General features: G+C 41.6%; 1 protein-coding gene across 3 annotated transcripts in view; it reads left to right on the forward strand.

The window, feature by feature from the left end:
- Positions 1 to 16,820, forward strand: part of numbl (NUMB like endocytic adaptor protein) — a 77,082-nt gene extending 60,262 nt beyond the window's left edge. For 2 of the 3 annotated variants that reach the window (XM_088078606.1, XM_042486647.2), the window contains 6 exons: positions 1,571 to 1,645; positions 4,527 to 4,667; positions 6,402 to 6,606; positions 7,595 to 7,864; positions 12,193 to 12,378; positions 12,473 to 16,820. In XM_088078606.1, the coding sequence (XP_087934732.1) occupies positions 1,571 to 1,645; positions 4,527 to 4,667; positions 6,402 to 6,606; positions 7,595 to 7,864; positions 12,193 to 12,378; positions 12,473 to 13,632 (2,037 nt within the window). In that variant the 3' untranslated portion in view covers positions 13,633 to 16,820. The remainder of the gene's footprint in view (positions 1 to 1,570; positions 1,646 to 4,526; positions 4,668 to 6,401; positions 6,607 to 7,594; positions 7,865 to 12,192; positions 12,379 to 12,472) is intronic. The other variant, XM_088078605.1, reaches the window with a different exon arrangement.
- Positions 16,821 to 18,011: the final 1,191 nt, after the last annotated feature.

An 18,011-nucleotide genomic window follows, 5' to 3' on the forward strand; every position in this document is an offset into this window, starting at 1 on the left:
CTGCAGTGCTCCATCTTTCTGTTTCCCTTACTCACGCACAAACACATGAACTCATATGCAGACTCATGTGTGCACACACACACACTCACGCACGCATGCACACACGCACGCACGCACGCATGCACGCACGCGCGCGCACACACACACACACACACACACACACACACACACATGCGCGCACATGGAGTCGTTTCTTTTTTAGTCAGTGTATTTTTAGCCAGGCTCATGCTGAGTGTGTTATTAGCTCTGCCTGGTGCCCTCCTCTGGAGAAATGAATCTTAGTGCCAGCTGGCACAGTTTTTACCTCTGCCCGCCTCTCCGCTTTTAACCCACCACCACCTCATCTGCTGTGAGGATGTAATGATCACTTCACATAACCACGAGTAGTAGTAAAAGTGGCTTTTACATGCTTGTAGCTTGTTGATTGCACACTGTGCAAGGATGAAGGGACATCTGTTTAAATGTGCAAATCATTGAAATACAAGCCCCTTTTACACAGAGATTGGGCTATAGGGCTGCTACAAAGTCCCCTCTTTATACCTCTTTTGCATTTTAACACAAAACCAAACAATGGTGGTGTCATGCCACTCCAGTGATTGTGGTATCAAAAGAGGCGTGATGGGTGTTACATGAAAACACAACAGCGTAGGTTTCTTGTGTGACATAAAACATTTGCGTTGGCAGCCCCATCTAAACAATAATTATTGCATAACAGTGTTTCCCACAGAATGACAGTGTATCTGTGGTGGTAGTTGACGAGTGAGTGCGCCCAAACTCTAAATTCCTAAGTTTTTGGGGGTCCATGAATGTAGTGCAGCGGGCGGCGCTCTCCATGAGTTATTTTTCTTCTGCAGCAGTTTGTCACTCGCAAGGCGGATAATCCAATCTGTCACAGCTGATCAGATCAAATCAATGGATGAGAGGAGCAGTTTGCAGATTTTTGTAAGTGAAAGCAAAGTTATACATCTAGGAGAATGAATAGTTAAATTTCACTTTCAATGCGCCTGGTATTCTGCAGCTCCGTCTCTGCCCCAAGAGCGCAATAAATAGCTGAATGGTATATTGAATCAAATATTGCTCCTAATTAACAGTCCAGCTCCAAAAGTGTATTTGTGGCAGCAGATATATAGTTGTGACACAAAACAATGAATGCGTGGAAGCCTTGCTTAACATGGCAATAACAATCATTTAGCTTCTCTGTGATATGGCGGCTGATCTTGTCTTCAGCCTCGAGTGTAAAGAGCTCCCGAATCTCATTGTTTGCAGAATTTGCAGACATTTTCAGCAGTTTCTCTTCTCTAAAGGAAGCTCCTAACTGCTAACAGCCATTTTAAACATCTCCCCTGATGGGTCACATAACACACCATCAAAGTGTCACATCCTTGATCTGGTCTTGCTGGCTTTCCTTGTATACAGACACTGTTCCGTGATCATATGTTATGTACAAAACAACAAAGCACAATATTCCTGCCCTGAGCAGGGAGTGTAAAAGGGGCAACATTTACTATACAACTTTGTTATTTGCATCTGAAGTTCTAAATGATTTACTGCTACTTTTCTGTCTTTCCAGAGTGGGAAAAAGACAGTAAAGGCTGTATTGTGGGTTTCAGCTGATGGACTCAGGGTGGTGGATGACAAAACTAAGGTAAGCAAATATGTTTTTTTTGTTTAAGTCATCCCATCTGTCTCCGCTTCCTTTCTGCCTCATCACTCACTGTGTAACAAGAACAAGAGCAGGAAGTGTGTGTCCTATGGTTATGTAAAATACGCAACCCTAACCCTAACCCCCCTCCCAGCACCAACAAATGTGATGGTCTTATACAGCACTTATATTTATTTACTTTTATGTTCTTTTATTTTTTTTTAATTAACTTTCATATTTAAAGATTAAATTTAATTTTGTTCAGTCATAAAGGTGGAAAATTAATTGTTTTATCTGTGTTTTTTCTGCTTTTACCTACTGTTTTATCATTAACTATATTACATAGTGTAAATATATATATTTTTTTTTTACTTTTTTAATTCTTTTTACCACCCTTTAACTTTTTACATTTTTTTAAAATAATTTTATTGTTTTTAATTAGCTTTTTAACCACATAAACCCCTTTGTGGAGGAAATTTTCACTGAAATTGCTTCTCTTAGGAACTTTTTAACAGTATATACACTCCTTCACCCATGTGTCCGTGCCCCTTTGAGTATTCTCTGTAATACTGTATTTATCCCTAAATCTAAACCATTCAGGTTTTCTATGACAACAAGACAGTCTCCATCCATTTTTGTAGCATTTTCTTTTTTTTTTTAAATAAAAAAAAATATTATATTTGGTTAAGTCCTTAGACCACCAACAAAATCTCATTCTGTCCCAGTTCAATGACACTACTGTGTGGATGCTCCCAGGCTACTTTTGGCCTGTGTGTGTGCGTGTGTGTGTGTGTGTGCGTGTGTGTGTGTGTGTGTGTGTGTGTGTGTGTGTGTGTGTGTTTGTGTGTGTGTGTGTGTGTGTATGTATGTTTGTGTGTGTGTGTGTGTGTGTGTGTGTAGATTCAGAGCTGACATATGTGACTCATGGTCTCTTGCTGAAGGTGCTAATGGGGGAGGGAAGATCAAGTGAATGCAGATACACACATGCACTTGAGGAGTGTCTGGCGGCCAGGGAGGCCTCCTACAGAATGAGTGCAGCTCGCTGTGGCTCTATTGAAAGCCGAGCAGAATAAAGAGCAGCGGAGAATAAAGGAGAGAGACAGAGAGAGAGAGAGCACTGGAGAAGCCCCCTCTTTCTTTCCTCTTTTTTTCATGTTTGGAGGCCACACACACATGACCCCCCCAGCCCCTGTTTAATCTCTTTTCTTTCTTGATTTATCTGTTTCATACATGTTAAAGGATAAGGCTGGGACTATATTATATATATATATATATATATATATATATTTTTTTTTTTTCCGCAAATCCCAAAACCAACAATGAGTTAAAGAGTTAATGAATTAAAGAGTGATTGACATGTTTCTCATGTGTGTTACTAAAAGTCCACGTGGACTTCTTTTAACTTAATTTACTTGCATTGTTACAAAGTTACATCATGTTACCTACGTCACTTTACATCAAACTTAGGTTGTGTAAGAAACAAGGGCAGTCGTTTTTACTGAAAACACAATATTTTTCTAAACCTAACCAAAAGTTCTGGTGTTAACCCCAACCCAGCTGCCCACTTGTAATTGCCACACAATGTGCAATAACAACACAATGCGTTGTTTGGAGGTTATGGTCTGTTCACATATTTCTGTGACATCACATTGCTATGAACCCTTTACAGTCTCCTCCTACTTCCTTTTTTCTTTCTCGCCTCTTCATCATCTTTTATCATCAGCTCGGCCTCCATCTATGAATCAGCAAGCTCACTTAATAATGCCCACACAGCCATTATTCAGATGTTTTCCCACAGTGAATGTAGTGTATATATACAGTGTGTGTGTGTGTGATTGTGTGTGTGTGAGTGTGTGACCTTCGTAATGCATTAATAGAAAGAAACGGTAAAGTCATTTTTTGTGCTCAAGGCAGAAAGACCATAGCATAGATGAGACACTCTGAGTCACACACTGCTTCTGCGTGGTCTTCCTTTCAGTGATGTCGGGACATGACCTGAGTCACTTTTACTCACAAACACACACTTTCTTGTTGTACTTTTCTTCAAAAACGCACCATACATGAGCATCCTGAATCTTAGAAAAACACACCAAAACACAGTATAATGTGTTTCTGGTAACACAGAGGGAGCTACTGTACCAGCGATGAACAGACACACACATAACACATTGCTCTGTGCTCAGCCTTTCACCTCCGTACCAGCATCCCCCTCCATTCACTAATTGGCCCACAGTGAATGGACTCTTATTCTTCTGCCTCTTTTTCCGTCTTTTCTCCCGCTTTCCTGTCCTCGTCCCCTCCTCTTCAGCTCTCCTCATCCTCTCCTCTTTTTGTTTTCAGCGACATCAGATGAGAGGGTGGAAATGAGTGGATGAGTGTGTGAAACGTCTTTCCCTTTCTTGTCCCTCTCATCTTTCTTTCCTTGTTTTTCTGTTTGTTGGTGAGTCAAAGAGGTGAGCAGGGGGCCCCTTAATGTACACAGAGAAAGAGAAGGGCCCCTTTTAGTTTCCCCCGCAGTGACTATAGACACCAAGACAGGCTGAATAACCTTTTTATAGAAGGAAGGGCAAGTGGTGGAAACATCCCCGAGATGAAAAGAGGGTTCAGTGTTGTTAGTCATCACTTTCTTTTCTGTCGATGGTGGATGTGTAAATAGGTGGGAGTTTTCATGGGGTTAGCTGAGGTTGAAAGCAGCATGTCAAGTACAAGCTGGTGTGCTATATTTCCTGTCTGTCATTGGTTAATCTGCTGCAAGGAAGACAAAACCCCATCAGATGTGATTTGATGCAATCTACCTGCTGGAACAATTCGATTGGCTCGGCTTTATTGTGTGAGCTGTCAAATCTGATTGTCTCTGACCTCACTGTCTCTCTGTCTCTCTTAGGACCTCATTGTGGACCAGACCATAGAGAAGGTTTCATTCTGCGCACCTGATCGCAACTATGACAAGGCCTTCTCCTACATCTGCCGAGATGGTACTACCAGACGGTGGATGTGCCACTGCTTCATGGCTCTCAAAGACTCGGTGAGGGGACAATTAACCTCCCGTCTACCCCTGCAGGGATTTTCTCTGTAGTCACAGAAGCTGCACTAGTATCTGCAATCTCGGTGTAATCTCTCATTCAGTATTTCTTTCATCCACCTGTCTGAAAAAAATAATTAAATGTGTTCCGGCCACTCAAAGCACTTTACGCTACATGCCACATGCACCCATTCACACACACATTCACACACAGACTATTACGCATCGTACCAATCTTCTCAAGGGCATTTAATCTAATCATACACACCCAAACACTGGCGGCTCAGCCTTCAGGAGCAATTTGGGGTTCAGTGTTTTGACCGAGGACACTTTGAGAAGCATAGTAAAGGAGCCAAGGATTGACTGGCTGAACTGAATTAGTATTAGAATTTGAAACATTTATTAATTTAACAAAGGTGAACTTCAGATAATTGTTTAGCAAACATAAAACTACAGTTCCCAGGAAAACTTGCAGTAACACTTTCTATGAAGATCAAATCTATAACTCATTATGAAGGCATTCATAGTGAATTATAATACATTCATAATACTTAATGAATGCACTTATAAACAGATATAATAATTACTGATGCACTATATCAATAGAAATAAGACATTATAGATGTGACTTATAATGATTTAGAAGGGGTAAGGTTCTTATGGATGCTCTTGTTATAAACTAGAGGTTGAATGCTTATAATGCATGATAAGTATCTACACTTACCTTTAAGATGAAATGAACTAGTTGATTAACAAAAAAGAATAAACTCTATTTTTTTAATACAATTAATTATTTAAGTAATTTCTGAAAAATGTCAGTATTTTCTTGTTTAAGTACTTTAATGAAGTACTTTAAAGTTTGAGACTAAAACATAATCTTTGACTCCCCAAAATCTTTTTCATATTTTATACATAAAAGCAATAACTCAGTTCATAGAAATAGATTAATCATTAATTTAATGATTAATTTCACCTTTAACATAGGGAGCGATCTGGCATGCATGTATCATTTGGACACATTAACCCCGTTTGTAGCACCAACAGCTCAGTTGTGTTTAGCTGTCAGAATTAGCGTGTTTTCTAACTTCTGGTCTTTCCGTTTTATTGATTTTGGGATGAGGAGGTTATAATATAAAGACAACTGCAATAGACACAATGGTGTGTTGTGGTTTCAACCCTGTGGTGGTTTCATCAGTTTAGACCATGAGTTGGATTATTCATGTGGACAGAAGAGAGCGCTGCACAGACCTGCGGGATTAGGAAAAGGGATTAGACAGAAGCCTGTGGAGTTATCTGTCCATCTCTGTCTGTCTCTATTTCCACCACACTCTCCATATCTCTATCTGCTCATCTTAAACGGAACTGTCTCCCTCACCGCAGTCACGGCTGTCTATAAAGTGAGAAGGAGTCAGAATAGGAAAGAGGCTGTTAGAGAAGTGGTGGGAAAGTCTAAAATAAATTGCAAATGGCAGGCTGGAATCAGCTGCATTCAGTGCCATGGAGTATGTTGACGTTTGACAGCAAAGGAGATTTGAGGTTGATAGTTGCACCCTAATCCGATGTTCAGTGCGACAGCTGTATGTTATGTGAATGCCTGAACTTGATTTGCAGGTTGACCTGAACGACAATCACACTTTTATGCATATAAAGATTAAAAAACAGCCAAGAGTGCTGAAAATGAAGACAGTTCAGGTACAGATTTATGTCCTTTAAACTGTTTGATTTTTGCTCCACCAGGGGGAGAGACTGAGCCATGCAGTTGGCTGTGCCTTTGCCGCCTGTCTGGAGAGGAAGCAGCGCAGGGAGAAGGAGTGCGGCGTGACGGCTTCTTTTGACGCTAGCCGCACCTCATTTGTGCGTGAGGGCTCCTTCCGCTCCAACCCTTCCTGCCAGCAGAGCAGCAGCAGCGAGAGAGATGACAAACTGCACGACAAGAAGAAAGGTAGGAGGACATTTCAAAGTGTGCACACATACTCAGATCAGTTTTTGAAGGAGGGATGGGACGATATACAATTTTATCACGGATCGCAATAAAAAACGCAATCAGTTGATAATGGTGAATTTCAAAAATTGGGATAATCCTAAATACTGTGTCCAGCAGCATCCAAAGAAACTGCTGGATAACCAATAATAAAAGAGACTGCAAAAATAGGCTGCAAACTCCCACTTCACAAGACGCAAAAGATCATTTTATTGTTAAAAGATGGTTCAATTATATGTTTTTGACTGAACTGGATGTTCACTCAAAAACTATGTGTTCCGTCTGTGATGTAATGAATGTATATCTTTCTAAACAAAATGTATGTGTGACGTAACATAACATCACATAATGTAATGTAACATAACGCAACACAACGTAACGTAACGTATCCTAACGTATCCTAACGTTTTGTAACATCATATCGTAACATAGTGTATTGTAACTTAGCGTAACGTATCGTGTTGTAGAGTTTTAAATTTGATGATTATCAGGATACTATATGCCTTTTCTATTTTTTTGTCCAAATTTTCATATTTGTCTTCCGCTTACTTTCAAGTACCCCTCAAACAGTGGGAAATGTGAGTTGAGTCTTAAAATGTTTTTTAAACAAAGTTTAAAAAATGAATTTAAAATTTGTCCATGATCCTGCTAAATCTTTGGTGTTGAAGGATGAGATGATTAAAATCACCAGCTGCTATGAAAATTATATCTGGTTGCTTGCACATGTTGCTGCTGATGGCATCATACAATTCCTGCAGTGCATTTTGTTTGAATTTGCATCAGAGTCTTGTGTCCTGTTGGCTCTAAACAAGGTCCGTCTATCCAGTGCAATAACTTGATCCGATATATAAGGGGTTAACCATGTCTCTGTGAAGATGTGTGCATAGACAGATATGCATCAGTAATTGGGTTTGAATGGAAATCACAGTGGTCCTACTTCCTCTTCCAGACCAACCTTCTGCCATCCCAGCCCTCCCACCTGGCACAGCCTCCCCACCTGAGGGTGCAGCATCCCCCATGGAGCGGCCGGAGCCTGGCGGACCTCACGCCATCCCTCGCCGCCATGCGCCCATTGAGCAGCTGGTGCGTCAGGGCTCATTTCGGGGATTCCCAGCCCTCAGTCAGAAGAACTCTCCCTTCAAGAGGCAGCTGTCACTCCGCCTCAATGACCTGCCATCTACACTGCAACGCAAGACTGACTTCCAGGACAAGAACCCTGGTGAGTTGGGAAGTTCTTGAAGTTGGATTCACAAATGTTGATAAAAGGAAAGGCTGGCCATCTGACCCAAACAGAGGCCCCAATTTTTGGCTGCTGTGACCCTTTTGTGGAAAAAGTCATCTGTTATGCTGAGCTCACACTATGAGCAACAAAGCTGCAGCATGTTCAGTTAAATTATTGCTGAATCGTTGTTCAGGTGTTGTTAGAGCATGCGTTGGTGTTATCACTGATTTTTGTGTTTGCTAATGTTAGGTTACTCGCAACAAAGCAAGATGGGAATTTTTTTTTTTTAACTTAATTTATTTTAGCTCTCTCGTGAACTTTATAGAAAAAAAGACAAAAAAGTACAGGGGGGAATAAAGGCTCAGTATGAGCCCCTTAGTAGCAACCAAGTTGGTGGTAATAATTGCATTTAATAGCTGTATGTTCAAAAAGAGTGAGTGTCTTGAAAGTTCAAGTACAACATTTTTTTGTTTCTTATTATTTTAGCAATTGCAAACTCAACCTCAATTTGTCGGCTATGTGAAAATTATTAGGTACGCAAAATTAAATTTCGTATGCACTTTGAGTTGCTTGTGATAAAACAAGTTGCACCAATTCAATACTGTTATATTATTTTGAAATACTGGGAGGGGTTTCTGTTTTTTTGTTAGTCAGGGGAAAGGTCCAAATAACATATTGTTAATGCTGATGATGGTGTTACCTCTTATGAGGTGAAATGCTTTAACCTGCATTATTTTCTATCTATTTAACGGGCCTGGGGCCAATTAATAAATAAACATTAATAGCTGATGTATAAATAATTAGCCTGGATCTCTGTCAGGTGTTTGCAGTGGATCCTCCCATGGCACTTACTTTGATATACAAGCTCTATTTCTATGCTTTTTAATGCACTCTGACACGTTTTTTACATTCAAACTACAAAAAAAAATTCCTGCATGAATCAGTTTATTTTCATTGTGAATAATTGTGGCCATAAATTGAAGTGCCCTGAATGGGTCCCATTTTTACTTGTAGTAGTTTGTTTAATTTTGCCCCTGAATAGCAAACAAATCTTGAATTTCATTCCAAGTTTATTGCAAGTAAAAGAGCAATTGAACAGAATTTTGACTCTTAAGGGGTGATGCTGGCTTAGCAGCACGATGCAGGTTTCAAACGTAATCATCAATATAATTCATCTCGTCAGATCTATAATACAGTAAATAAATAAATATGCGCCAGCTGTAATCTGAGAGAAACTAAAATATTATGTGAGGCTGATGGTATAAACTGACAGATGCAGAAGACTAATATCAGCCCATGACATCAACTGACACTCATTAACACTGGTGTTGTTTCTAGAGATGACTGATCCACATTTAATTTACACTTGGTATCAAAATGCCTCTCCAGTGACAGCAGTAGAATCAGAGGGGATCCCTCATTTGCAAATGCATAAAAACAGCACATCAAGGAGCATTACTGCTGCCTCCACACACAAACAACGAGTACACATATGGGACTCTGTGTTCCACTTGCGTCATGGTTGTTTGTAGAATGGAGCATATTTACATTTTCCGTTTGGCTTCAGTTTGGTGACAGAGACCAATATCTGAGGAGATTTTATGTCTTTATTACAGAATGCACCTCCAGCACACCTCAGATGTATTCTTATTCATGTCATCATGCATACAATGTGTAATTCTTCAGTTTAATCACAACACTTGAATGCAGGCTGAGATAAGAAGCAGTTACGTGAAGTGCTATTATTATTGCTAGTAGCGTTGGCGCTGATGGCTTCGTCTGTGTGACTCTGAAAGACTCTTTACCAAAGACAATTAATAATGACTGACTTACCACTCACAGGTATACACACAGATGGGCACACCCACTCAGTGTGGTGCCACAGGATCAGAGCGCTCAGTGGCCAGGCTGATTATAGTAATTAGAAGAGATGAGAGAGTTGTATGGGGGGGCTCCTTTGGCTGGAATACTAAACCACAACATTCAACTCCCACTCTCATTGTATTCACTCCTTACATTTCCGTAGCTTATTCTCCCATGACGGTTAGTGTATGCATCCAGTGGTGGTGGATTTGATGCAGTTTGAATCCCGTATGCCCTCTCTTTACCTCTCTTCATCACACACACAAAAATCCACACTGTCTCCCTGTTCCCTTGTGACTCTCTGAACAATGTCTGTATTGATTTGTGAGGTCAATCAGCTGTCCCGGTTAGCTTTCAGCAAGCCCTCTGCCAGCTTTAACCTGCTACTGCACTGAAAGAAACACACTCATACACATCGAGACGCACACACATGAAGTGCTTAGAGTGCTTCTGAACTCTGTGGGACATTGACTTGGAAGGGAAAGAGAAGGGTCCCAGGGTAGGTCTTTATAGAACAAAGCACAGAGAAATCTTTAATGGGAGACCTTACACATGCCTCCAGCGCCCTTTGCACCCTCCAGTATAATTCAGGGCCTGTAGCCACACAGTGCACACAGATGAGAGATATAAATGTATTAGAGGAGTGGGCTTGTGAAGGTTTGGGGTTTGACCTATAATGGGCCCATTTGTGGTAAACAAGTTAATTCACTTTAATCCCACTCGTCTATACATTCATTCCTCTGCAAGTGCATGTTGTAAAACTTACGATGTCACAAATTTCATCATCAGACTCCTCTTTGTCGAGAGTTTTGGACAACTGCATGTAGAGCATAAATGGAGGCAGCCCAATTGCCAGAATAAATGGTGACATTGTACATTTCTGCAAACCATGGATATGTAACTTTTGTATGTTTCATATGCTAATATGTGCTATGCGCCATTCTTTTACTTTTTAGTTTTTTAATTTTGTACTGTGACAATGTTGTGGTTGACATTTGGTTAGGTTTAGGCACAAAAATCACTTGATCAAGGAAACGACCATCTTTTGGCACTACAGTCATGTTTAGAAATGCCCCAATGTTTTGCTAAAAAACACCCTGTGGTGGCATCTCATTCACTACTGGGAATGCTCTTAGGTTTTGTTAAAAAACATCCAAATTGGGTGCCACAATCGCGGCTAGAAATACCCAATGTCTCCCTAAAATACTTTGATTTCGTGCCACAAATGCGACTGGAATCATTTGGATCATCCGGATCATTTTTTGTGCCACATTTGCAGCTGAAAATGCCTAATGCCTCACTAAAAACACATGGTTGTGACACAACAATCACAGCTAGAAATGCCTTGATGTCTCCCTAAAAATACCTTTTTGTACACAGTCGCGGCTGAAAATAGACCCATGTCTTGCACCTAATTAAGGCAACATAATCACAGCTGGAAATGCCCCAGTGTCTCGCTAAACAGCACCCGGTTTGGATGCCATAATCGTTCCCTAAAAATACTACTTTTTTGCACCACAATTGTGGCAGACAATGCCCTAATGTCTCCCTAAAAAAACCCTGTTTTTTTCCACCACAATAATAGTTTGAGGTGCCCGATATCTCCCTGAAAACACCTGGCTTTGGCATCTCAATGGTGCCTGGAAACGCCCCAATGGAAATGCTACGTAATTTTAAAAATGTTGATATTCTTCATATGAAATGTACAATGTAACATTTTTGTGGTTTGCAAGAACGTGCAATGCCAAAATTTTCTTCTGGTGACTTGGCCGGAGGGGAGTAGAAGGCAGTAGAAGAAGAAAGCAAAATTCCTCTCTCTCTGAGGCCTTTGTTGAGAAGGGAGGGACCAGGGAACATGGAGCAGGGAATTAGATATGATATCTATTTATATCTGCTGCCTATGCAGGAGAGGTTTAAAACTGTGGTCCAAACTAAAGTCAGACAGGAACATTATGCCATCTAATCCCTTACTGGTCATATCTGTTACATTTGGTCTGAAAACATAGATAAACCAAGCTGAATTCACCTCTGTCTGAGTCATCCCAATGCACAAGACACAGAGGCCAATGACATAACAGGCTGATAGACTATAATGCTACGCATAAAGTAGGTTGTTTACACAGTTTGGCCTGACCTGAAGACATTCTTGTGATTGAGTATGAACCTTTTTATTTTTAGTAAGGACATTTTGATTAGCACAATGCAATATTTGTCTTGAGAATCTTGTGTTTATGGATGCCTTTTAGGTCAATAGCAGCCCGCCTTTATCTGCTCCAGTTTCTGTTGCTTTTGATGCTAACAGTGTCTTTTGGACAACTAAATAAATATTTTTTCTTCCTCTTTTTTGTTTGTCCCTCTACTCAATCCTTGTCTTCTTCCATTCCACCTCTTCTTTTCATTGTTTTCCTCATCTCCATTCTCTTTTTACCTACTTCCCCTCTGTGCCCCCCCTTTCTTGCTAGTACCAGAGATGGATATGGGGTTGCCAGGTGAGGGAGACTGTAGTATTAACGCCCTGTGTAGTCAGATTAACACCTCTTTCACCAATCCATCGGACGAGCTCTTCTCCAACCCCTCTTTGTCTGCAAATGGCCCTCAAACCTGCACTGTGCCCCCTGCCCTGCCTCCACCACCTGGACCACTGCAGGGTAAGAAAGACCACATCAGAACAATTTTTTGTAAACAGTGCACTTTTAATGCTGAGGACATTATTCTTCTAAATCTTTAACTTTATCCTTCCAGGGACTTCTTCCTGGGTGCAGCCTGAACCTCCACTCCACTCTCCTCCTCCAGTTTCTGTGGCCATGCAGATACAGATGCAGAGTGGACACAGGCGTACACCCTCCGAGGCTGAAAGATGGCTGGAGGAAGTCTCCAAGGCCGTCAAGGCTCAGCAGACCCCTCCCCCTGGCCCCACCATCCCCACCATCCCCGGACCACCCTCCATGTCGAGTCAGCAGATGTCCAGTCAGGCAGTTATATCAGCTGCCCCAGTAACCACTGTCCCTATGTCCCTTGGCACCATGTCCAAACCTCTCCTTTCGGGCCCCTCTGCTCTCTCAGGTCAGGCGCCGATGCCCCTCCCGCCCATGTCAATATCATCAGTTCCTCTAATACCAGGCCCTCCAGTGTCAGGACCCCCGATGTCCCTACCCTCCATGTCCATTCCAACCATGTCTGGTCCGAGTATGTCCGGGGCCTCCATGATCCAGCCCTCCCTCCCTGGGCCCCCATGCTCCCTTCCAAGCTCCATGCAACCCTTCCCCTTGGCTTTTGATACAACGCCAGCTCCTGTGGGAATGTTCGCCAGCCAACCTGTCCAACCGGCATTCGTGCCCATGCAGACCTACATGCCAGGCCTGGCCAGCAGCATGACATATCCCAATGCCAGTGTGCCAGTGGTAGGCATCACACCATCGCAAATGGTGGCTAATGTCTTCTGCACTGCTACAGGCTCATCTGGTGCAGGTGGATCCATGGGCTCGGCCGTAGGAGGACCCAAAGTGGGACCACTTGGAACAACGGGGCAGCACCATTCTTACACAGGAGTGCCGAGTGCAGTCGGGCACCCTGTAGGGTTTTCCACACCACCGTTCTCTCCTACTCCGGCATTATCGACAGCCATTAATGGCCTCCCACCGCACAGCAGCGCCTCGATGGCCCTCCAGAATGGAACCGCCTCCAGTGGTGGGAATGGTGGAAGCAGTAGCAGCTGGCCACCAGAGGGCAGCCAGCTAACAGCTCCAGCAGCTAGCGATTCTCAAGACGATGATCGTTTTGAGGCCAAGTGGGCGGCACTGGAGGCCAAACCAGCACCTCAGCAGCAAGGGAATAAGGCACCAGCTGCAGCAGCCAACCCATTTTCCAACAATCTTCAAAAGACTTTTGAGATTGAGCTTTAAGCCTGAGTTGGTCTCCCAAAGCTGTAGCTCTTTCCCCGAAGTTCAAGCCTGAGAAATGCGGGCCTAGAACACGATGCAGGTCCTTAAAGTAAGCCTCGCATCTGACATGTGGCAGCCTAGCAACTTGCTAAAAGCTCTCAGAGGAGTCAGTGATATAATGATCCTATTTGCTTTCTTTACCCTCCTATGAGAGTTTTGGAAGAAGTTGACAAATTGCTGGGCTGCCATTGGACGATCAGGTCTCTAGCTCACTAGACTTGATGGACTGAATCCTTCCACCCCACCTGCTACCCACCTCTCTTTCCTGCTTTCACTTCTCCACTCTGGCTTTTCTTTACTTGCTACAAGTCCCTGGATGTACTGTATGTGCCCCCCTGAGGACATTGTAGGGGGGACACAGCTCAGTGGTTTCTTTCTTTAAAAGGAGACTCCACTCAGATGCATTCCAAACCCATGTATTTTTTCTGGTGGAGGATTGCGGTGCAGAATTTAGTGGATATGGCTACATGACAAGATGTGTAGAGCGGCAAAGAGTTGACTGATGATCAGACCAATGCTGATCTTAGCCAAGCACAGCAAAAGTTTGGATACCTGAACGGACTAGCCAATGATGTAAGACCCCACCCTACCAACCCAAAAGGACTTACTGACTAATAGTAGAGATTTATGGCCAAATTATTTTATTTATTGTACTTCATTTTTATTTTAACAAGTTATATATACTTAAAAATCAAATTTTTAAAGCAGTGTTTTAGGAACGTGTTTTTTTTTTCATCCCCGTATTTATTTTTGTTGAACCGTAAAGAGGAGGGAAACTACAGGTAGCAGACAGCTAACGTGTGATTGGGCAGTAGTAGAGGGAAAGCATTGTCTGGAAACGGAGTCATGTAACTCAAACCAAATAGCTAGGGCTTAATGCAGTGTGTAGTGCGACATGTGAGACAGTTACTGTATATAGCGGCATGTTTCTTCCGCCTGTTAGTCCTCACATATTTACACTTCAGTGCTGGTAAGACCTTTTGAGCCAAAATGGCATCACTTTGGCTCTGTAGCCCATTTCTTTTGCTAAAGCCTACTTTCAAGGTTTACTCACTTCAGGATATCCGGCACACAGACACTGGACAATGCACACAACAAGGACCCCATCTTCTCCAGACAAACCCAAGGAACGTTAACAACTCAGTGGAAACAAAACAACACTCTTCAACACTGTGCAACTAGTTTAAAAAAATGATGCACTACATTCCAGCACTCATTATCCTTTCATGTGTTCAAACACAGGGTAAAGTCTCATCACGAACAGTATGATTGTGTAGCCACCTTTTTGCATTTATTTCAGATTTTGGGATTGATGATTAGAGGTGAAAAGAGATGAGGAACATGAGCAGACATAAATCGAGGCCTAGCAAATGGAGAAACTGAGAGAAAAAAAGGATACATTTCAAATGCAGCCTTATAACCCTTTTCCACTAAAATTAACTAAATATATCCTCACTGGTTCTTTCCCATTGCCAGTAGACCAGAGCTGTCTACACACCTCTGCAGCTGACGAGTAGGCCTCTGTGTATATGTTTTTTGGGTTTTTTTTTTGGTGTGTCTCGTTCGTTGTCACAGACAGGCCAAAAAACAGGTTGTAAACAGTAGAAAGCAGCATGGAGGCCTATGAAAATGGTAAGATGGCTACTTATTTTTATATATCTCTCTCTTATTCAGTCTATCTTTCACACTTGGTGCAGACCAATTTGGATCAATGTTTGAGTGCTGCTTGGATGGAGATGGATGATATTTTGTGGTGGCACGTCACTGCATGATGCCAGTAAAGGGGCTAAAAATATCATGTTCACATGGGTGTTGTTTTTCCATCACTGCCATTCGGAGCCGAAGCTGATAAATACCTGTAATTACTGCAGAGTCATTTGACCTCGGTGTGAATGCCGATTATAACCTTTCTGCTTATATACAAAAGCCAATATGTAAGTGGGTGTTAGTGCATAAGAAAGGGGCTTAAAGAACATTTGATTCAGAGGTGAACAGGAAGAGAAAATATAGAACAGCAGAAGAATAGATAGCTAGAGAAAAGAAGGAAGGGTAATGTGTATGTGAGAGACTGAAGGGGAGAATGGAATCATACCTTTAAAAAATGAGAAGGAGGAAGTCTGAAGAAAGGAAAATTAGATAAGATGTGAAAAAAGATATAAGAAGGAGACGGGGTGTGTAAAAATATTGAGAAGATACTGAGAAAAAGACTCAATCATCATGTTGCTCATAACCTGAGCACTGTCTGATGTTTTTACATCTTTTGTCCCTAAGCTAAGCCACTTCCATTACATGTTTCTCAGCTCCTAACGCCTCAAAAACAACACTTTTGCTTATATTTTTAAACGATGTTACTTATTACATAATTGAAGTCTCATGTGCAACTCCCCATATAGCCAAAGCTTCAGTAAGGTCAACAAAGCTTCTGTGTTTGAACTTGCGGTCATAACAGACGCAACATTACAAACTAAAAAAATATAAGGGCTGTTCCATGTGACGTGTAACGAACAGGTGGTTTCTGTATGTTATATAAAAACTGGTATCTGACCAGAGATGCTCCTGCTATGTTCCTTGGGAATTTAATTGTATGGATGTGGACTGCCACTGATTAGGTTTCCTGCTCATTAACTCCCTGCAGTTTAATTAGCTCATTAGGTCTCTTCCTGTGGCAGCCATCCCATCTGAAAGGCTGTCTTCCCAGAGATCTCAAATTTATGTGTCTCCGGCCTAATTTATACCATCTCAGGTCCTTACAGTGTTTTTCTCCCTTTTTTTAAAAAATTCGGATAAATAAATATTTCTTCCCTACCAAAAACAAATCCAAATTGCTCTCTTTACCCTCCTCTCTCTGCAAGACCAGACTGGTTCACTCATAGAATCAGTGCTTTTATTTCATTGAAAATATATTTTAGACTCTTGTTTGCACGCCCTCCAAAATTATAAATGTAGGTTAATTGTGTTTCCACGTTAAAGCAAACTAAATGACCTCATAAACTTGATTGTAAAACCATAGTTTAGTGATGGTAACAAAGCAAACCAGTGGAATTTATTTTTAATCTTTATTTACAGAATTTTTGTATTTAAACCTACATATTTGTATTGTAATTACATTGTACAAAAGATAAATAAAGTAATATAATATTACTCCTGTTCATTTGTTGTAGGTGGTGGCTTTTTAGCTTTCACAACTACTGTTTTTCTCATGTCTTTTCCATCCTTCCTTCTATGACCTTCCTTCATTTTCTTTTCATTTCTGCCTCCGGTGATCTCAACTGCTGTCTCTTGTTATTGATCTAACTCCACTTCTTTTTGTCTTTGTTTCCACCAAGATTTTGTGAAACCTGTAAAAATGTCAATCGATAAAAATGTGAAGCATAGAAGCATTTCCATAACTTGGATAAAGAAGAAGTAAGCCAATGCAAAATACCAAAAAACTGCAGCTCTTTTAATGGCCACTTGAGCCTGGCTCCAAAACAGAGTCCCCACAGACCCCCATGTTAAATTGCACAACTTTACAAAAAAACGCTTTGTGTCTCTATTGCTAATTTCAACATTCATGACAACTGTACAGGGGGTGAATTTTTATATAACTCACTTGTTTGAATTTAAAGTAACACATTTAAAGTTATGCATAATTGAGGGCAAAGTCACTTTAATTGACAGACTGTCTGCTGATAGTGTCCTCTGGTTTTCAGGCATATCCACCCTGCGTTCCTCCATGGCCCCACCCTCTCGTCCAAATATGGTCATTTCTGGATCCAAAATCCAAAACCCTGTCTACATCGAGGTGGAGCAGGTGAACAGCTACAAGTTCCTATGATTTACCATCACTAAGAACCTATCTTGGTCATCACACATCACCACCCAGGTTAAAAAAGCACAGAAAAGGCTCTATTTCCCATGGAAAGGCTAAATTCCGGAAAAAAATTCTGGTTAACTTCAGAGGAGAAATAGAAAGCATACTGACTGGAAACATCACAAACTGGCATGGTTCATGCACGGCCCAGGACAGGAAGGCTCTAGAGCGGGTGATTAAAACTGCCCAGAACATGACTGGTTCCCATTTACAGAGCATTAGTGACATTGGTGAAGTGAGGTGCCTGCACAGAGCCCAAAGGATACTGAAAGACAGCAGCCACCCCAGCCACAGTCTGTTTACCGTGCTGCCATCTGGAAAAAGATACAGAAATATCCACTGCTGAACCACCAGACTACGTAGAAGCATCTTTCCCCAGGCTGTGAAAATCCCTAATTTCTCCTTCAACTTTTAAGAGTAGTTTAAAAAATGACTTACCTTGTAAGAAACCGAATAACATTTCCCAAAACTATTCCTTTAACTTACT

The sequence above is a fragment of the Plectropomus leopardus genome, chromosome 6, assembly GCF_026936395.1.
Source record: "Plectropomus leopardus strain MGB_pleo_1.0 chromosome 6, ASM2693639v1, whole genome shotgun sequence".
NCBI lineage: Eukaryota > Metazoa > Chordata > Actinopteri > Perciformes > Serranidae > Plectropomus > Plectropomus leopardus.